The sequence below is a fragment of the Theropithecus gelada genome, chromosome 7b (assembly GCF_003255815.1).
Source record: "Theropithecus gelada isolate Dixy chromosome 7b, Tgel_1.0, whole genome shotgun sequence".
Classification (NCBI taxonomy): Eukaryota; Metazoa; Chordata; class Mammalia; order Primates; family Cercopithecidae; genus Theropithecus; species Theropithecus gelada.
Genome location: NC_037675.1, coordinates 95345594 through 95366821, shown reverse-complemented (window position 1 = coordinate 95366821; position 21228 = coordinate 95345594). Strand labels below are relative to the sequence as shown.

The 21228-nt window shown below is 52.0% G+C and overlaps 1 protein-coding gene across 7 annotated transcripts; it reads right to left on the bottom strand.

Moving 5' to 3' along the window:
• Window positions 1–4143: 4143 nt before the first annotated feature.
• On the bottom strand, window positions 4144–15209 carry FAM181A (family with sequence similarity 181 member A). Of its 7 annotated transcripts, XM_025392393.1 has the most exons (3): window positions 15109–15209; window positions 8420–8741; window positions 4144–5536 (listed from the first exon to the last, which is right to left on the bottom strand). In XM_025392393.1, the coding sequence occupies exons 2-3, from the start codon at window positions 8480–8482 to the stop codon at window positions 4571–4573; spliced, it is 1029 nt and encodes a 342-aa protein (XP_025248178.1). In that variant the 5' UTR covers window positions 8483–8741; window positions 15109–15209; the 3' UTR covers window positions 4144–4570. The 7 variants fall into 7 exon arrangements, with proteins under 7 accessions (XP_025248178.1, XP_025248180.1, XP_025248179.1 ...); XM_025392395.1 differs by lacking the exon at window positions 8420–8741; XM_025392394.1 differs by lacking the exons at window positions 8420–8741; window positions 15109–15209 and adding an exon at window positions 6299–6500.
• Between the last annotated feature and the right edge of the window lie 6019 nt (window positions 15210–21228).

Below are 21228 nucleotides of genomic sequence, written 5' to 3'. Positions count from 1 at the left end.
CTAGGGAAAAACATTAAATACTGCCTACCGTGAGCAGCAGTGCTAGAGTGATGGCCATGGTCAGCCCTTGCAAAGGCACCAAGCCTAAGAGTGCATGGAGCTCTGGCCCTGGCGTGCCTCCCTCTGTCCTCATGTGGCCTTGTGGGATGAGCAGGACAGGAATTGTCATCCTGTTTTCAGGCGGTGCAGGGCAGAGCTAAGGCTTGCCACCATGTGGCACTCTCTGGGGGTCTCTCCAGGCCCCGAGGGCTGAGATGCAGCAGGCCCTATTTCCATGGAAGCTGCAGTGACTCATTGGCGCTCTCTTTACAAGTGTGAGTGAAGCCGCCGAGTCCAGGCTACTCTGCAGCAACACCGGAGCAGGCCACCTGGCCCAGAGCCTGTACCAGGCCAGTCCCAGGATCTAGTAGAGTCTCAAGCAAGGTCAAAGGTAGTTTCTGGCCTTTGGAAATTAAGCAGCTAGAGTGATGGAGGGGAGCACTGGTTCCAGGCTCCGCCTGCCATTGGCTTGCATCTCTGGGGCCTCAGTTTCCTCATCTGTATGGTGAAACATGATGGCCCCTTGCTGGCTCTGACACACTGGGTTTCTTTTCCTTTTTTTTTTTTTTTCGAGGCAGAGTCTCACTTTGCTGCCCAGGCTGTCGTGCAGTGGCATGATCTTGGCTCATTGCAACCTCCGCCTCCTGGGCTTAGGTGATCCTCCCGCCTCAGCCTCCAAAGTAGCTGGGACTATAGGGGCATGCCACCATGCCTGGCTAAAGACACACTGGGCTTCTGTGGAATCAGTAACTCCCAGAGAAAACATCTTCCAAGCAGCACTTTCTGGCCACAGGTCAAAGGGGGCTCAGCCTGGTCTTGCCCACTCCTTCATGATACAAACAAGAAACTGGCCCAGAGAGGGGAAGGGACTTGCCTGGGCACACACAGCAAGTCCCTGGGGTTCCAGCTCAGCGGTTCTTGGCCACAGTCCCATGCGGCCTTGCTGTTCACCAGGCAGAACCTGCAGGGACCCTGAAGAAGCCCCAAAGGAAACCCGCATGCTCCCCCACTGGGGATGCTCAAACCCAAGAGCCCAGGGTAAGTTGCCAAGGCGGGTTCAGCTCCCAGGGGAGAATCCGATGGAAGAACGCCTTTGCTGACCCGGAAGCCAAAGGGAGGGCATTTGCATCTCGGGTGACGGCTGGTCAAACTGACCCCAGGGGTGGCAGGTGGTGATGGATGAGGCATGCAGGGCCAGTGTGCGAGTTGTTTGGTGTGTGTGGACTGAGATGGGTATTGGGCAGACTCTTAACCTACAGCATCTCGTGGACCACATTATGTCCTAGAGAGTCCTAAGGCAGCAGCCACAAATCTCCCAGCCCAGAGACGCAGGCACTGAGCAGGGCAGTGTGCCAGTCTGAGGGAGGCGCCACCCTGGGGGAGATGAGGCTGAAGGGGTGAGTGGGAGGTATAGGGGAGGGGTTTGGCCACTGTTTTCTCTATAGTCGCCATTTGCAGGATGTGGCACCTCCTGGGACGCACCAGTGCTACATTTGGGTTCTTAGAATATTAATGTACAAGCGTCCATGCCACTTAGTCAAACACTGCTCGGGACCCCTCCCTGCAAGCGCCATGCCTCCTCAGGTCCCTGCCCCCACCTCCCCACAACCCAGCAACTAAGAGGTTCATTCCTGGCCTGGGACTGCTCCGGTGGGTTGGTTCCAGTTGGTCAGTGCTCACATTGTGCCATTCGTTATGCATTTTGACCATCACTCCTGTGTGGAGCACTTTACAGCCACCTCCCTCTGCAGAAGCGGGCCGCTCCTGCAGCCGCACCTGCCCAGTCCCAAGAGGTTTGCAGCCTCAGGGACGTCTCACAGCATTGCAGACACAGCCCTGAAAGTCTGGCAGAGATTCCCCTTCGTGAACTTGACCCAGTGGTGGGTGTCGGGGATGACGAAGGGGTGCGGGGGGTGGGTGCCTGGACCGGCTCCGGGTTTTACTTTGAACCAGTGCCGTTCACTTTGTGATTAGGGGAGTATCTGCTGTTGTTACTGCAGCAGCATTTAAAACTGATTTTTTAATACCAAAGCTTTCCTAAATGCATGCTTTCTGCCTACCTCGCTTCCACGTGGAGGCATCATGTTGCCAGGGGTTTCTGTCAGGCCATGTCTTGGTAGAGGTTTTTGCTTCCAAACGTTTGAATGAATGAATCGTCAGGTACCCCCGGGGGCTGTGAGCAGGGACAGGCCAGTCTTCGTCAGAGAGACCTGAGCTTTCTCCCCAAAGACTAAGATATCTTAGTCTAAGACTGGAGCTCAGGTCCTCCTCTAGCGGGTGTGGTTGGCTGTGTGGTCCAGGCACATCATCCCCTGGGCAGCACAGCCCATAAACGGTATTAAAATGTCAGCGTGACAGAACCTACAGACACCACCAGATAACTACAAGAGGTGACTTGTGGTTGGTGGAGCTTTTGAGCATCTGGGTAACACAGTGGGCCAGGCACTCACATTGGCCTCACAACAACCTATACGGCAGGTCTATTATCAATCACATTCTTCAAATGAGGAAATTTCAGTACAGAGAGGTTAAGTAACTTGCCCAAGATTGCACAGCTGATAGACGGCAGGCTAGGATGCAGGCATTTAAACCCCTCCTATGCAGTTTGCAGGGAGCTGAGGCTCATCAACATGGATCCAGAGGGCCTGTGTGATGCCATACAGAGGGCAGAGGAGGGTACCCCACCCCCCAGCCCCTTGCTGCTCTTTAAGACCAGACCAGTCAGAGGCTGAGGGTCCAGGTTGAGGACTGTCCCCATCCCATGGGCCAGATAATGACTCTGAACAGCTCTGCCCAGGCCATTCCTGTTTCTGTGGCTCTGAAGTCTTCAGAGGCCATTGGACAGAAACCACTGGCTGGCTTCCTGGTGAGGGGGCTGCCCCTCCAGGGGACTCCCCATGCCAGGGGAATCCTGGAGTAAAACAAGGCAAGTAGGAGGGGCCCTTGGTGACCACCGATTCTGCAGCCTGTATTAGTGAAGTAGAATCAGAGGCCATATCCAGGCTCCAAAGGAGGGAGCCTGTGACCAGCCAACACTTGCCTGGGGTGCAGAAGAGGTAGATGCACCTGTTTCCTAGTCCTCCATTGTACAGATGAGGAGACTGAGGCACAGAGTGAGGATTAACTTGTCCAACATCACACTACTGATGAGAACACCATAGTCCCCAGCCAGGACTGGCCCGCCGCACCGTTCTTAGTTGTGAAAACTGTGTTCTGATAAAATAAGCAGCTTGGCAGGCCAGCAGGCCCACCCTCTCTCAGCCATGGAGCCACGTCCACAGCAGCAGAGAAAACCTGGGCCTGTGTGCAGGTGGAGGCCTCTCAGGTAGCTTTGCTAGTAGGACACTAACAGCAAAATCCAGGGCCACTTCCTGCTACCGGTACTCCCCTCTGCACTGTCACAGGCAAAAGGCCTCAGCATTCCATTGATGGGGCACCTGGTATGTAACAGGCCCAGGGAGAGACCCATCGGCAGGTAACCCGGAGTCTGAATTAGCTAGAGAGGATCCTTTTGTATGTGCCAGAGAGAACGAGGTTTAGGGGAATTCGCTATTATTTTTTAAATTGATTTATTTTGCCCGTGGACATAGACTCCAAGACCATGATTTGGAGAAACAATGTGGTCAAACCACCTGTTTTGTCCACAAGGGACCAAACTCCTGTTTGGCCTGATTTTCCCTCTGACCAGAGTTGGGCACAATCACCTTGGCACAGAGGCTGCCCTGAGGCTGTGCACAGAGCAGAAGGCACTGCAGAGAGACTCATTCTCCTCTCACTGTCCTGCAGATGGGGCAAGGAGACCCCCAGAGGAAGTGTCCGGCCCCACAGCACAGGGCGGCGCTGGACTGCAGCCCCACCTCCCCTGGTTCCAGCGCCTATTCTCCGGAGCACGTTGGACGCCCTGGGGGGTCCACGCCAGCATGTCTTTCCCTAGTGGCTCCTCTCCTCCCCTCCTCACCTTCCTTCCGTTGAACCAAGCTCTTGGTCCCCAGCGCCCATTCCCAGATATCTCAGAGGTTTCAACCACTCCTGGCCTCACTCAAACCAGCCACCTCTGCCAGCAGCCCTCAGCCTGGGGCTCATTCAGCTTCATGATACCCAAGATATGGAAACTCCAAAAGAAATGTCTTTATTCTTTTAACTTTCTCAATATTTACAAAGAAGAAGAAGAACAACAACTGAGATTGGCTTGCAGAGTGGGTGGCAGGTGAACAGATGTGTCACTCTGGCTTCCGGGGTGTCTGCAAGCAAGGGCAACATCCTAGCACCCATGGTCTGCACAGGGACAGTGGGACAAGCTGCTGGGCCCTGGCCTGCTTGGGGAGGGGCCAACCAGCCCCCCAGCTTCCAAGGCTGCAAGACTGAAGGGTGACTGCTTGAGGAGCCCCGCCCCAATCCTGCCCTCTGCTCCCATACGCACACAAATGGAAGAGGCCACACTGTGGCCCAGCCACCTCCTCACAGGAGAGCACCTCAGGGACCTTGACACTCCTGCAGGCCAGAGGTGGGGGCTGAGGCCCTCTCGGCCCGGCTAGAGGTAGCCAAAGACATTGAAGATGGGTGGGGGCACGGCCGGCTTGGTCGGAATGGGTTTCAGCACCACAGGCCTGCACACCTTCTGCCCCAGGCCGTCCGCATCCTTGCAGAGGTGCGCCAGCTCCCCGGGAAAGGCTGGACTCTTCTTCCACAGGCCCAGGCTGGGGACAGGACTCTGAGGCAGGGCCCCCAGAGGGCCCGGGTAGATGGGCTGTCCATGGTACTGGAAGGGGCAGCAACTCCAGGCATTGACGCGGCCCACCAGGGAGACCCCAGGCATCTTGAGTGGCTCCTTTTCAGCCAGGGCCCTCGGAGACATGGGCACTGGGACAATCTCAGGCCCCAGGGGCTCCAAGCCCTTGCAATTTTTCTTACCCTCGTAGGGAGGTCCCTCCCTGGGGCCCAGTCCCCCCTCCAGCCCCACATGGTAGCTGTGGGTGGGCCTCGGCTCTTCCCAGAAGGAAGCAGGCAGCTGTCTTTTCCTCATGGGCACCTGGCCAGGCTGGGCAGCTTCTGGATGCTGCCCCTGTGGGAGCTGCTCCTTAGCAAGACATTCCTCCCTGTAGGGGTTCCTCAGCGCCTTCTCCTTGCAGCCCCCACCCCCGCCGGGGCTGGAATCAGGGCCCAAATCGAGAAGCAGCCTCCCGGGCCGGTCCTCAGACCCCCTTTTCAGGTAGGGCTCAGCGGCTCTGCCCGGAAGTCCCCGCGGGAGCCGGGAATACTTCTGGGAGAAGCGCTTGAGCTGCTTCTGCAGGTACTTGCGATGGTCCACGGAGCGGCGGCAGGGCGCCGACTTGTCCAGGGCGGCCTTGATGTCGCTGGACGCCAGGTTCACGAAGTTCAGCAGCATCTTCACATCACTGTCGGATGCCATCACCAGGGGGCCACTGCACGAGGCTTTCCATGAAGAGGGTGGGCTCTGCTGGTGGCCGGCAGCTCCAAGGAAGGCCACCAAGCTGACCTGGGGGACAAAACAGGCCATTGGAGTCTCTCCGAGCAACCACACCCAACACTGCCAAAAGACCACAGCACCCAAAGACCACAGCACCAAAAGACACACTGTCTGCAAACGGTGTCCCCACCCCAGCACCCCTCAGCCTTAAACAGAGTCCTGGGTAGAGGGATGTGGGTGCAAGTGGCTGAGCACTTCCTGCACACCTGGGATGCAGCAGGCGCCAGCAGAGCCTCACCCAGCCTGCTTGCGTCTGGTGCCCTCTTCTTGCAGCCAAGGCTCAGAAAGGTCAAGCAACTCGCCCAACGTGACCCAGCTACAGGTGGCATTGCTGGGGCTGGCACACATTCCCAGCCTGCCCCGTCTCCCACACACCACGCTGCCAACTTGCCAGCGAGGTGTTTATTCTCTGAGCTGAGGCAACTGCTCCACTTTAAAGCAAGGCCAAGCCCCCTTCCTCCCTGGTGGTAGCCTCCCCCTCCCACCACTCCCGCCCCCGGCATGAGGAGCGCCAGCCCCCCTCCTCAGTCCCCACGCTCCACCCCCAGCTCTCACGCAGGACCAGGCAGGACCCCTGTCTGGCACTTAATCGAGACCTGCCTTGCAGGCTGATCTCAGGCTGCGGGCAGCAGGGACTCCCCCGAAGAAGCATCTGCAGCAATTTCATGCCTCCTCGGCCGCCACCCACGGCACCTCGCCCCTCCCCCAGGCCCCAGCCTGCTCCACACCCGCCACCCAGTCGGGCCAGAGCCACCGGGCCTCCACACTGACCGAAGGTGCGGCCAGGGCCCAGCCAACGTGGCCCGGCAGGTTCCCCACTGCAGACCTGGGATAGGCCCCGGCGCAGCCGGCTGAGCTCCGTCCGGCTGGAAGCAGTTGTGCAACCCTCGAGTGGGCTGAATGGAGGACAACTCCCCGGAGCTGGGGGGCCCCTCAGGCCAATCAGGAGCGCCTCTCCAGATACAAAGCATCCCAATCAGGCGGCGGCGCCCCGTTCCCACATTCTTTGCCGTCACAAATTGTCACCATGGGGACCATCACAAAAAAGACAGCTCCCAAATGCAATCATTTCCCGGTAAATTTCTACCCTTCAGCCCCACTCTCCTGGGCCTCCACGCTCCTCCTCCCCTTGACCTCGGTTCCCTGCTTTCTCAAGGGGGTAGTGTGTGTGTGTGTGTGTGTGTGTGTGTGTGTGTGTGTGTGTGTTTAAAATGTCCAGGATCGAGAAGGGGCTGGGCCTAGTAGAGACAGGCTTGCAAACCTCCCCCAAAGACTCCAGGCCTACAGCTGCCATGCTCCAGTGAGGACAGACAATCGGACGGGGTAAGCTGGGGCGGGCTGTTTTTCCCGCTGTCCTTGAGTGTTGAGTGGCTCTCTCTCTCTCACTCTCTCTTCTCCTCTCTCTCTGTCTCTCCGTCTCTGTCTCTCTTTCTCTCTCTCTCTCTCTCTCTCCCCTGCCACCCCCACCACCCTCCCTGCCAGGATCCCCAGGGATCAGGGATGGAGGGCCTTCGAGGTTGGGAGGTGCGCTGATGCCTGTCGGAAAAGGTGGCCGAGGAAGGACTCTGTAACGAGGTGCTGGGATATCCATGGGAAGGGAGCTGGAGCTCTCAGGAATCTTGTCTTTATGTTTGCTTCCTCAATTGAGCTGCACAAAGCCTGAATTGCCCATTCAGCACAGCGGGACAAAAGGTTGGCGTTGCACGGTCCCCTTGCATTTGTAGTCAAACAGTTAGGGACTTAAATCGAGTCGTCATGATGGAGAAAGAGGTGGACAAAGCCCATAGAATTGCCATCAGCAAACATTTTCCTGTGTCATATTAGCCAGTTTCCATGGCTCCCCCTGGCCTGTGGACAATGGCACAAGTTTGCACACTTGGCTACTGTCACCGTGCCAACGCCGGCGGGGCTGCAAGCAGGGCCGCTCTGAGCAAGCAAGGGAGCCCAGAGCCGGCGTTGGCCCTGCCCACCAACTGGCCAGAGGGAAGGTGAGGCTGAAGGCGAGGGCGGCTGCCTGGGAAATGCTAATGGTCATGCCTCCGTGCCAGCCCAACTCATGGGCCCCTTTCAAGCCTCATCGTTTTTCTGTCCAGGCTCAGCCTCCTCTTCCCTCCTCCTCTCCTTCCCCTTCCTTTCCTCTTCCCCTTCTACTGCCTTCTCCTCCTGTCTCCCTCATCAGCCAGATGGCTGACGGTCTATGCGCCAACCCACGCCTCTGTACTGCAACCTAAGCTTTGGCACCTTAGGTTGCAGGACTCCTCTCTGGAGTCTCCCTACCCAGACTGGGGGCATTGGCAGGGCAGGGCCAGGGCCTCCATCCAGAAGGGATGGCCCCAACTCCTTCCCACTGGCCAATAGACAGCTGCTGTGGTCTGCCTCCAAGCCATCTCCCCTACCCCCAGCCTGAGGGTCCCTACAGGCAAAATGAAGGGTTTGGAGGAGATGGCCCGTGCTGACAAGCTGTAACTCAATTTAGGCCTTGAAAGCCAGCACTGTATTCTCCATGCTCCTATCCTGCTGCGGGGTCGGGGAAGTGTGGACTGAGACGGAAGCGCCGCTGGACTGACACATCCTAGATTGTCGGCCACTACGTGCCCTGGAGAGTTGCTCCTGCCTGTGGCAACCTTTGCACGGGTGAGAGCCAAGCCATCATCATTTTAAGTGCCAGAGATTCGAGGGCTATGTGTTTCTGCAGTAACTCCCAGCCCACCTGACTGGTACAGGCAGGAAATATCCTTTCTGCTCCAAAACACCTGGCACACGTGGCTGGAGAGAGTGTCCTGAGGGCCTGTGGCCACCAGGGCCAGCTCCCTGCTGCCTACTGCATGAAGCCGGTGTGCACAGCCAAGAGTTCGAACCTCTCTGGCAGCCAGCACCTGACCACATAACAGCCTGCTTTGCTGTGCCCTGCCTTTTTCTCCCCGGGCCTTCTGTGCTTTCTGTAGGCTGCATCATTCCTCTCTCCAGAAGATCTTTTCTCTTCTAAGGGCGTCAAGACATTTTAAAGCCACTCAGCTCAGCTCCCAGAGTCCTCGAGATCCCACGGCACCTGCAGCCCTGCTGGCCCGTTCCGCACTGCCAGATCATGAAGATGTCTCTCTTTTCTTAGCTAGTAGTGAGTCCCCACCAGGCCCGTGGACTCCATGGGAGGTGAGTCGGTGTCTTATGAAAGTCTTTCCAAAGCTCTGAATGTGGGCTGTTCTTCCACCAAACACTTTTTGAGGAAAGAGAGAAGGAAGAAAAGAGGGAAGAGAGAAAGGAAGAGGAGAGAAAAGTGGAAGACAATGGATTCTTTGCGGACACTCAGCATGTGCCAAGAGCCATATTCGAGCCACATGAAGACCTCACGTGACCCTCGGGGCAGCTCCGTGAGGATAGTGTTTCGGTTGCCCTGACAAGTGAAGTGAGGTTGAGTTACTTTCCCAAGGCCTCACAGCTGTTAACCAGCAGAGCTCGAACTTGAAGCCAGGCCTGTCTGCGTCCAAAGGCTGACGTGGATCTGCCTGGCCACATTGCCTCCTGGCGCTCCCATGAGCACCAGACACTGCCTAAACGCTGCTGGCCGAGACCAGATTTTCTCCACGCGTCCTGGGTTCCACTCTTCTAGCCCAACGTTGGACCTTCCTGACTCAGGAATACGGGAGCTGCAGCTTTGGGAAGTGAGGAGCGGGGAGAGGAGGCAGCTATGGCTTGAGGCCAGGCCTCTCGGTGCCTCTGACCCACACAAGGGAAGGCTCTCTGTGTTTTTGTGATTGGCCATATAGGCAGGTGGAAAGACAGCAGTAATCATACGAGTCTGAAGGTTCTCCCAGTGTTCTCTCATTATTGTCCTGTGTCTGGGCAGAGGGGATTATTTTTCCCATTTACAGTTGGTGACACACTCACAGAAGCCTCAAACCTGATTCTTGGGCCCAACTCAGCCAGCCCTGTCCTCTCGGCCATTATTCAAGGCCCAGCTCAAACATCCCCTCCTCCAGGATGCCTCCTGCCAACTCCTAGCATTGTTAATAATGCCCTCTTCACATCCCTGTGTTCCTAGAGTCAAAGATGAAGTCTAACCTCCTTAGCTAAATGCAGAAGACCCTTAGTAATCTGACTCCTACTACAGTCTGGCACAGAGTAGCTTCTTACTAAATGTGTTATGAATTAAATACTTTGCCCATTCCACTGAGCAGGATTTTTCCTGTGGACTGTAAATGGCTGCTTCCTGTTTGTTTGTTTTTAATTTTGTCTGTTTATTGTTTGCCCCACCCAGGTGAGCTCCAGGAGGGAAGGGAGGTCACCCACAGGTTTCTCTCTGTACCTCCTGTGACTCGAATGGACTCAGCACACAGCAGGCCTGAGTGAAGGATGCTTGTGGTTGCTATAGCTTACGTGACAACGAATTGTCTGTGATCCTACAGGACTATGGCACATGAAGCTGGAAGCGCTTCTTCCCGACTGCATCGCCCAGCACCAGAGCCTGGGTTCTGTAAAGCTCTGTTAAAGGCACATGAGCTGTGCTGGCTTCAACTGCCGTGAACTCGGATAAGCTGGGCCGCTGACGGCCCCTTTTCAACCAGTTGTTGCTGCCTTGGTTTTCCGACAATCCACTGTGCTGACCCTGCTGCAGGGACTCCCAGCTTTGCATCAACTCCATTCAACACCTACTGTGTGCGGGGAACAGAGGGTGTGGAGGTGACATTCCCTGCTTTATCTTGATAAGTAAACAGCTGTCTCCCGCCCACTCATCAGTGAAGCAGAGCAACTCCCCAGCAGTATCCTGGGAGCCACTCCTCCAGAACCTCTGGTGTCAACAGACATCATCTGCTTCTAGGATTCAGCCAGCACATGTGTAGACTGGAGCTGCAAGTGAGAAGAGGCACCTGGCAGGGCATGCACAGGCCAAGCCCGAGGGAGCCAAGGAACTCATCTGGGGCAGTGGGTTTTCAAATTGCTTTGAAGCAGAGATGCCCACTTAAAAATATATGGAGATTCAGCCAGGCACAGTGGCTCAGGCCTGTAATCCCAGCACTTTGAGAGGCCAAGGTGGGCCGATCACCTGAGGTCAGGAGCTCGAGACCAGCCTGGCCAACATGGTGAAACCTCATCTCTATTAAAAATACAAAAATTAGTGGCCGGGCGCGGTGGCTCAAGCCTGTAATCCCAGCACTTTGGGAGGCCGAGACGGGCGGATCACGAGGTCAGGAGCTCGAGACCATCCTGGCTAACACGGCGAAACCCCGTCTCTACTAAAAAATACAAAAAACTAGCCGGGCGAGGTGGCGGGCGCCTGTAGTCCCAGCTACTCTGGAGGCTGAGGCAGGAGAATGGCGTGAACCCGGGAGGCGGAGCTTGCAGTGAGCTGAGATCCGGCCACTGCACTCCAGCCTGGGTGACAGAGCGAGACTCCGTCTCAAAAAAAAAAAAAAAAAAAAAAAATTAGCTGGGAGTGGTGGCGGGCACCTGTAATCCCAGCTACTCAGGAGGCTGAGGCAGGAGAATCACTTGAACCCAGGAGGCGGAGGTTGCAGTCAGGTGAGATTGTGCCATTGCACTCCAGCCTGGGGGACAGAGGGAGACTCCATCTCAAAAAAAAAAAAAAAAAAAAAAATGTGGAGATTGAACGTGTAAAACCATGACAGCCATGAGCTATGAGTACAAGTTTATTTTACATGCTCAAATGCATACCTTCTACTTATTTACAAACAATGCATTAGAACAAGGAGTCAGTTCTGATGACATAAAACTTTGAAATCAGGAGATATGGATTATGGTCTCACATCAGCCATACTTTGTTTTAGTTGCAGAACATTTACAAAATCTCAGTTTATAGAGTGAAGCAGTTGAGATATCAATTTTTTTAAAAGTTTACCTTTTAATTCATTTATTTTTTGAGATGGAGTCTCTCTCTGTCACCCAGGCTGTGGTGCAGTGACGCGATCTCGGCTCACTGCAACCTCTGCCTCCCGGGTTCCAGTGATTCTCCTGCCTCAGCCTCCTGAGTAGCTGGCATTGCAGATGCGTGCCTCCACCCCTGGATAATTTTTATATTTTTAGTACAGACGGGGTTTCACCATGTTGGCCAGGCTGGTCTCAAACTCCTGACCTCAGGTGATCCGGCTGCCTCAGCCTCCCAAAGTGCTGGGATTACAGCTGTCAGCCACCACGCCCGACCTAAAAAAGCTTCTCTTATGATCTTAGGATGGTCATCAAATGAGAGGAGTCCCTGGAGAAACTAATACCTGGTCCCCAGAGGAGTTAACCTGACTGCCCAAGTTCTCCAGTCGGCAGCCTAGCGTGTCACTTTGTGGGTTAAAATGCATTTGAATGTATTTGTTTGTTGGTACATGTTTGGTAATGTTTTAAATTGCCAAAAATACATGTTAAAGGAGATTGTACATTTTCACACCTCTACAGAAAATTCAGTTCCAAAAGATGGGCCGACTTCTCATTTTAGAGATAAAGACAGAGGGGCCCAGAGAGCGGCAGTGATTCATCCAAGGCAGAGCCAGGCAGAGCCAGGTAGGAGAAGCGCCCGGGAGGGAGCTCTGCTCTGCCCGCCACCCTGTGCTCTTTCTCACACCTGATCATACGAGTGTAAAGTCCTACTTGATGGAAGTATGTGACATATATTGTCATTTGTTCTTCCCAGTTGCCATGATTACTCTCTTTAATGGGTGAGGAAGTTGAGGCACTAATTGGGCAGGAAACTTGCTGAAGGTCCCATGGGCAGTAAATCACAAAGCTGGGGTGGGACTGATCCTAGGATGCTGCTCCCACAGACAATTGTGAACCAATGCGAGGGCCCCGTCTCCCTCCCAGGGGCCTTGCTAGCCCAGAGCTGCAGACTCTTCCCAGCCACCCCTGCCCTGGAGAGTTAGGCCAGACCGACCACGCCAGCTCGGGGAACATACAAAGGCCACGCGGAGGACAGAGTGGCCCGGCAGCGCCTCTGTGGACGTGCGACGCAGACATCACAAGATGATTTATGTAACTTCTTACATAATGGCAGTATTTCTATCAAAGACCAGCCCGCGGCAGGCTGTCAGCCGTAATCAAAGCGGACGTGCTTCTTGCTTCCTGGGAACAGGAGGCATCAGGTCAAAGCCAACCCCTTTGGCTGCCAGGCCGAGGGCTTCCTGCGCTGGTGAAGTTGCCTGGCGTGGCTGTGCCCTCAGAGGAGGCAGAGACCTTGTAATGCCCCAGAGTAGTCACAGCCCGGCTCAGCCAGCCCCAGCACCCCTGGCTGCAGTCCACCTCCAGTGACAGAGACCACTGTCAGTGCGACCAAGTCCCACATTGGAAGTGGTTTCAACCATATTATTGGACCATGAAAGGGAGACTGGCTTTGGAGATGAGATCTTTGAACTTCGCCCCTACCTGGCTGTGTGATCTTGAGGTAGTCACTCACCTTCTCTGGGCCTCAGTTTCCTGGTTGAATTACATCATCAATTCTTGACCTCTACGCTGCACACATGGATATTGACATGGTGCTATCATGTGATATGGTGCTATATGATAGCGTGCCACAAGTCAGTGCTACTTACATTTGGCAAATGATTTGCTTTTTCCTAATATAAATCAGAGCAGATTCAACATCATAAAATCAGGTGAGCCCACTTGCACTCCCCTGTGCATTCTTGAAAGGAATATGAATGAGTGGGGTTAGAGCTGGTGAGTCTGAGGACTCAAGCTCCAGGAAAAGAGGAGCGCTCAGCCCATCTTCACCATGTGGAGTCTCGAGAGGGGTGGGGTTCAGGCAAAGAGCTCTATGTTGAAGAAGAGTGGTGCAAGCAGACCTCTGTGTCTTGTTCCTGATTTTAGGGGAAAAGCTTTTGGTCTTTCACCGTGGGATATGATGCAGCTGTGGGAATTTTGTAGATCCTCTTTATCAAGTTGAGGATACTTTCTTCTATTCCTAATTTTCTGGGAGTTCTTGTCATGAATGGATGTTAAATTTTGTTAAATGAATTTTTGGATCAATTTATATGATCATGTGTTTTTTTCTTTAGCCTATTTACAATTTTTATTATGCTAAGATATAACATCATAACATTTACTATTTTGCCCTGCTTTTCTGTCTTTTCCTCCCTCCCTTGCTTCCTTCCTTTATTCCTTCCTTCCTTCCTCCCTCCCTTCCTTCCTTCCTTCCTTCCTTTCTCTCTCTCTCTTTCTTTCTTCTTTTTTTGAGACAAGGTCTTGCTTTATCACTGCAGTGCAGTGGCACAATTGTGGCACACTGCAGTGTCTTGACCTCCTGGACTCAAGCAATCCTCCCACCTCAGCATCCCGAGTAGCTGAGACTACAGGTTCATGCCAACACACCCAGCTAATTTAAAAAATTTTTTTGTAGAGAGGAGGTCTCACTATTTTTCCCAGGCTGGTCTCAAACCCCTGAGCTCAAGCTATCCTCCCGTCTCAGCCTCCCACTGTGCTGGGATTACAGGTGTGAGCCACCACACCTGGCTGCATTTCACTTCTGATATCATAATCTATGTCTTCTCTCTTTTGGTCAGTCTTACTAGAAACTTGTTAATTTGATTGATCTGTTTAAAGAACCAGCTCTTTTTTATTTTATTTTTTTCTATTTCTTTTTCTGTTTTCAATGTCATTGACTTCTGCTTTTATCTTTATTATTTCCTTTCTTCTTCTTGCTTTGGGCTTATTTCACTTTTCTTTTTCTGAGGGCATGGCTTTGATCATTGATTGAGATCTTTCTTGTTTTCTAATGTAGGCCTCTTAGTACTATAAAATTTCCTCTCAGCACTGCTTTGGCTGCATCTCACACATTTTGATATGTTGTGCTTGCATTTTTGTTTGGCTCAGTATATTTTCGTTATTTTCTTTGAGATGTCCTCTTTGGCAACAAGAAAGACCTGTGTGGGACTTTCTCAGCAACAAGAAGACCTATGTGAGACTTTTCTGGGGAGTTGATAATGCTCAACAAGTGGGTCCAAAGCATTTAATGAACACCTACTATGTACAGGACATTCTCTGAGATGCTGGGGATAGCAAAATGAATACGAAATCCATGCCAACAGCATTGAAAATAGTTTACTTACCTCTTATTAAATGCTAATAATGTTTCAAAAACTTCCTCTGTATTAACTCCTTCATAATGAGGTGGATATTGCTATTATGCCTACTCTACAAATGAGGACACTGAGGCACAGGTTGACTAAGTGACTTGCCCAAGACCCCACAGCCAAAAGGGGTGAAGCTGGAGTGCAACCCAAGCCAATTACTGTGATTAATTTTATGATTAATCATCATGATCAGTAAGCTGTGAGCCTGCTATTCCTCATCCTTGAAGTGGAGCTAAGAGCAGTTCCCTGGCAGGGTTGATAATGAGGATTAAGATATCAGCCATGAAAACTCAACAAACACATCACCTGGTTCATAATTGGTGCCCTTCCCTTGCCTTCACCTCTCCCCTGGGCTGGATATAATGGCTGCCCAGGTGAAGCCATAAGGAAGGGCTAGTGGGACAAAAGTGACATGATAGTGGCGTCTGTGCCCTGCGGGGCATCCCCAATGGACCACCGCCCCACATTCACACCCCTGCTCTGTACGCTCCCCCACCCCCACACGTCCATCACCTTGACTGTGTCCTCCAGCACTGGTAGGCCTCGTCACTCACCCAGGCACCAACTAGGAATGAAAAGTCTGTTTGATCTCAACCGTCATCTCGGGTTTGATTGGTGATGACTGGCAGGTGCATTGTGGAGAGATTCCGAGGGCTCAGCAGATAGAACACTCTGATCAACTAGCGATGTCTTCCCTGAGGGAAGATGGAGATGAAGCCGGCTGTGTGCCAAGTGTCCCTGGATCCAGTTCAGAATCACAGGATGGAAAGCCAGGGATGTCAATACTTGGCATTCTGGTGATCCAACCCTGCAATTTTAATCAAGGGATTGGAGCCCCTTGAGAAAAGCAGTGACTTATTCAAGCACATATTCCTGTGGCCAAGATTCAAGTTTCCCACCTCCCAGGCCAGAATTCATCAGGTCCTTTCAACAGACATTTGTTACTAAGTTTCAACTCCAGGCTGGGCACTGACTTAGCCATAATAGATATCTTACACATCTCATAGTATTTATTCTCACAACAGCCTTCTGTGATAGATCCTAATGTCATTCCCATCTGGCAGATTTGGAAACTGGGGCTCACGTAGACTAAAGAACTTAACAGCTAGTGAGAGTTAGAGCCAAGATTCGAATGCTTACCTCCTGACTCTGAACCTGGGATCTTTCTAACATGCTACTTTGTTTCATGGATGAGAGGCAGCAGTGATGGCAACAGCCATAGCTTGAGTCAAGGCACTGAGGCGGAGAGTTTTAGGCATTTTGGAGAGCACACACAGTGAGAAGCTCAGTGCAGTGGGGAGGAGAGGTCACTGCAGGGAGTGAGGTGAGATAAGGTTAAGTAGAAAGGTTGAATCCCCCATGTATCTTTGCATGCAGCAGGCACATAACACATGCTTAATGACTGACTGACTGAATGCATGAATGAATGAATGAATGAATGAATGAATGAATGAATGAATGAATGAACAAACCAGAACACAGACTAAAATGGTTGGTTGGCTCCTGAGCCATTTTAGGAGCTCCAATAGCCAGTCGTAAAACAACCTGTAAACAGCAAGTGCATCGTCAGTGCCTGACTCCCACCCCTCCAGCCACACTGTCCCTCAGGTATGTGGCACAAACAGCACACCCTCATCGTCAGAGAGGATCCCTTGCCTCCTGGGATGAGGCTTTCCAAGGGAAAAGTGATGGGGGCAGGGGTCTAACTCACATTGAATACTGCAGTGCCCCATGAGTTAGATATTTGCCATCTCATTGAATCTTCACTAAACAAATCAATGAGTCAATAAAACCTGAGATGGGCATTGTTCTTCCCATTTGACAGATTCAGAAACGAGGATCAGGGAGATAGAACTCTCCCCTAGTCACTGAGATAGGTGGCAGAGGAGCTGGGTTTGAGCTCAGCCAGTGTCTACAGTGCCCTTAGGGGAAGGTGGGGTCGGGGGTGGGCATTGTGTTTTCTTGCCTTACAAATTCCCAGCCCCCACCCCAGCCACCTGGAGCACCTGTCCTACTTGAGTAATAGAGACTCTTAATTGGCATTTATCATTTAGTTCCTGGCCTCTGATCACAACTCTGTCTGTAGCCCAAATCTAGCCCGTAACAAACTTTTCCAAAATTCTCTGAATACGCCGTCATCTCTCAGGAAAGGGGCATTTGCATCATCAGCAAAAGGGCCATTTTCACCTGCCTCAGCATTGCTTTCCTGCGCTCCCTGACTCAGTCCTTTTGGGGCGTGCTGGGACTATGAAGAGTTACTGCTGTGAACGCTGTGGCCCCCTTACCTCCACCCTAGCACCAAGGTGAGCTCTCCTAGACCAACGTTAGCTCCCTGGATGGCATTCCAATGCCTGGCACATGGCAAACCCCTTGGAGCATGTTGGTCACCCACAGAGATCATTCACACACCTTAGGAGTCAGACAATTGCATTTTGTTCCTGCCTCGCTCATCTGGGCAGTGATTTCATCTGTGTGGGCCTCACACTTCTCATCTGATAAACTTGGTGGAAACGGTGCCCAGCTCCTGGACTGGGGTCCCTTCCAGCAGGCTAAAGGATGAGTAGGGGTTGTTTTAGCTCTGCTGGTCTGGGGTGGAGGGGAGACTGGGAGGAAGAGCATGAGGCAGAATTGTGTCTAGAGGCAGGGACCCCAAGGCAATTCACACTGACTTCCTAGAACTGAATCAAAAGGAAAACACCATCTTTCCACACCCAAGTAATAAGGATTAGAGGCTGCTTCCTTTGCAAACCCTACCCCTTTTCCCACTGTGTTGCAGATGCAGTTGGAAACCATCATTCTCAGCAAACTATCGCAAGAACAGAAAACCAAACAAACACTGCATGTTCTCACTCATAGGTGGGAATTGAACAATGACATCACTTGGACACAGGAAGGGGAACATCACACACTGGGGCCTGTTGTGGAGTGGGGGGAGGGGGGAGGGATAGGGTTAGGAGATATACCTAATGTAAATGATCAGTTAATGGGTGCAGCACACCAACGTGGCACATGTATACATGTGTAACAAACCTGCACGTTGTGCACATGTACCCTAGAACATAAAGTATAATAAAAATAAATAAATAAAAACATAAGAAAAAAATGTAAAGTACCTCTGATCAGTCACCTCCTGCCACAATCAGACTGGTCGTGGGCCAAGGCTTCATTTACATAGGGTGTAACTCTACACAACCAATGGGAAACCTCTAGAGGGTACTTAGACCCTAGAAGATTTGCAACCAGTGCTCTTGAGCCACTTGTTCAAGCCTGCTCCCACTCTGTGGAGAGTACTTTCATTTCAGTAAATCATTGCTTCATTCTTTCGTTGCTTTGTTTGTGCATTTTGTCCAATTCTTAGTTCAAAATGCTAAGAACCTGGATGACTTGTAGTCAAGACCCTCCACTGGTAACAAGCATGTAGATAAAGGAGAAGATGGGGAAGACTTGGGCTGGAGGGCTGCAGTCCACTCCCAGGGTGAGAACTCTTGTTGATGTTTCAACAGACCTCAGCCAGTCCTTCCCAGGGCAAGAAGCATGGCAGTGGATGTGAGTTCAGGTGGGTTCAGCGGAGCTTAGAGTTGGGTCTGTAGCCACATCCCCAGGGTGAGGGTCCCCGGACAAGCCCTGAACAGGGCCAAGTCAAACAAGAGCCTCTTCTGTCCCCCTTCCCTGTTCCATTGCCACTTATTTCTCTAACCTTATCCACTGGTCATCCTTCGCCAGTCACATCCTTTTTCTTGCTGTTCCTCAGGCACCAGGCTCACTCCCACCCAAGGACCTTTGCACTTGCTATTCCCTCTTCCTGGAATTATTTTCCCTTAGCTCAGTGGTTGCACACATAGGCTTGCCACCTGTTTGTGTAAATAAAGTTTTATTGGAACACAGCCGGGCCACCCATTGACATATCGTCTATGGTGCTTTTGCCCTACGACAGTGGAGTTGAGGGTTGTGACTGACCCCAGAGTACACACAAAACCTCAAGTATTTATAGTCTGGTCCTTTATGGAAGAATGTTGCCAGCTCCTGCCTTGGATACTTGCATGGCTCACCCTCCCCCTCTTTTCTCTTTACTCAACTGACTCACTAGTGCGGGCTTCCCACTCTCCATCCTCACCTCTTTCTCTGCTTTCTTCCTCTCCCCGGCGCTGGGCACATGAGATCTCTGGGTATTGACTGCACTTCATTGCCTGTCTGCCCACCACAGCACAGGTCCTACAGGGTCAGGGAATTGGGTTCTTGCTTCTTGCTGTATCCCTATGCCTAGAACAGGGCCTCACACACAGACCTGCACAGGAAATACACTGCCAGTGAATGAGAACTTCCTATACTCCTGGGCACTGGCCCAGCCCATGCCTCTGGGCCCCTGTCTCAGTTTCTCTTGTCATGGAGCCAGGGTCTTGGCAGGTCCCTTGCCAGGTCTCTCCCCGAGGAGGTTGAGTCCTATCGTGAATGGTCACAGTCCCCAGAAACACCCAACCTGGGTTCAGGAGAGCCCTGTACCAATCCGTTTTCTGAGGCTCTCATTATATTAAAAAAATAAAATGTTTGAGGTGATGCATATCGCAACTACCTAATCTGATCATTACACATCATATACATGTATCCAAATAACACATGTTCTCCCAAAATATGTACAACTAATATATATCAATAAGAAAATTTTAAAGACATGCTAAACCAGGGGCGCAGAAATGATGGTATTTTCAGTGTTGACATGGAACAGAATAAACACTTTTAATGCACAAATTCACTGTTACATTTCACTGTTACAGCTCATGAGATAGTTACCGAGTGTATTTTCAATATTAATTAAATTTTGTTAACAATATTAAAGTTTACTGGAATATTAAGACAATTAATTTTAAAATAATTAAAATCTATGTTAATTTCAATATTAATTAACAGTGACCAGAGAGACACAAAGTAGGAGCTGGAGAGTCACTGTCTTTCTTTTTCTCAATCCTGTCACATGGTGATCTCATTTGAAAGGAATATATGGAGCATGATCTCCCCAAAAAAGTCTAAAAGCTCCATGCTGGGATCCCGGCTTCTGACTCCCGCACAGAGCTCCCTGGCACAGTGCAGGAGAGCATTCTGCTCAGGACCTCTGACCTCGCCTGAATCTCCCCTTCCCACGTAGCCCTGCCCTGGGGCCTGTGACCCTCCCATTGAACACTGGCCCATCCTGAGCTGATGCTCTGAGACTTTTAAGCCCCAGTAAGAGCTTTGATAACATTCATTTCACAGAGGCACACAGGGCCTCAATCTCACACACAGAGTCCTCCAACAGGCTATCGGGTCCTTCTTGGTAACCCCGCTGTACCGAGGAGGAAGCTGAGGCACAGAGAGACCCGCTCAAGTTCATGCAGCTAGACGTTGGCAGACCTGAGATCAGAATCCACCCCCATCTGAGCTCAGGGAGCTCCTTGACACTTCCCATCTGTCTCTTCCTAGGGGCCAACCCTACACAGATGTGCCAGCCCACGGAGCAGCTGGGAGTGTTATTTATGAACCTCCTAGGCTTGGCTGAATCACCCCTCAAGGGCCCCGTCACCTCAGGCAGTGCATCTGAAGTGCAGATGTTCCAGGTAAACTGAGGCAGTGGAGAAGAGATGGGTTCTGGGGTCAGCAGGACCTGCTTTACAGCCATGGCCCCACTGCTCTCGGTTGTGTGCCCCTGTCACTATTGCTGTAGCAACCTCCCTGAACTCGGTGGCACTCATGGGTCAGGAATTCAGAAAGGGCAGTGGGAGCCACTTACCTGCATCTGCAATGTCTGCGGCTGGAAAGACTCAAAGACTGGGGGTGACTTGACAGCCGGGACCAGAGCCATCTCAAAGTCCTCCTCACTCATGTCTGGGCCTTGATGCTGGCTGTTGGCTGTGGCCTGAGCTGGACTGTTGCAGGCACAGCTCCAACAGCCTCTCCCTGTGGCGTCCTGGCTTCCTCACAGCATGGCGGCTGGGTTCCAAATGTAAACATCTCAAGACACAGGAAGTGGAGCCTGCTAGTTTCTTATGACTGGGGCCTAGAAACCAAAACCAGCACCACATCACTTCCATAGTATTCTCTTAGTCAAGCAGTCACAGAGCCCAGATTCACAAGGAAGGGATGTAGACCCCACCTCTCAATGGGAAGAGGGTCAAAGAACTTTGGGGCTATGTTTTTTTCTTTTGTTTTTTTTTTAAATTCTTTTTCTTTGTTTCTTTTAAAAATGTTTTTGGAGGGGCCATGTTTTAAGACTGCCACATTCTGTGACCCTGGGCAAGTGGCTTGATCTCTTGAGGTCACAGTTTCCTTGTCTGTAAAATGGGGATAGTGGTGTCCACCTCAGAGGGCTGTTGTATACGGTGAACTGAACTCTCAGTTAATAGCAAAGTCAGGCCTTGCACCTGGGTCCTCAGGCCCCACGGCCAGTGCTCCTGATACCACCTGCCCTTCAAGTTGGGGCACACTTATTGCTTCTTCCAGGCCTGGGGCAGCTGGGAGGACAGTTTGCCTACGAAGCCCAGTTAGGATGTGGGCAAGCTTTTCCACACATTCATTCAAAACTATGCCTTGAGCACCTACTATGTGCCAGCACTTTCTGGGCTTACAGCTTTGATCAAAGCAAGATCTCTGCCTGGGGAAGTT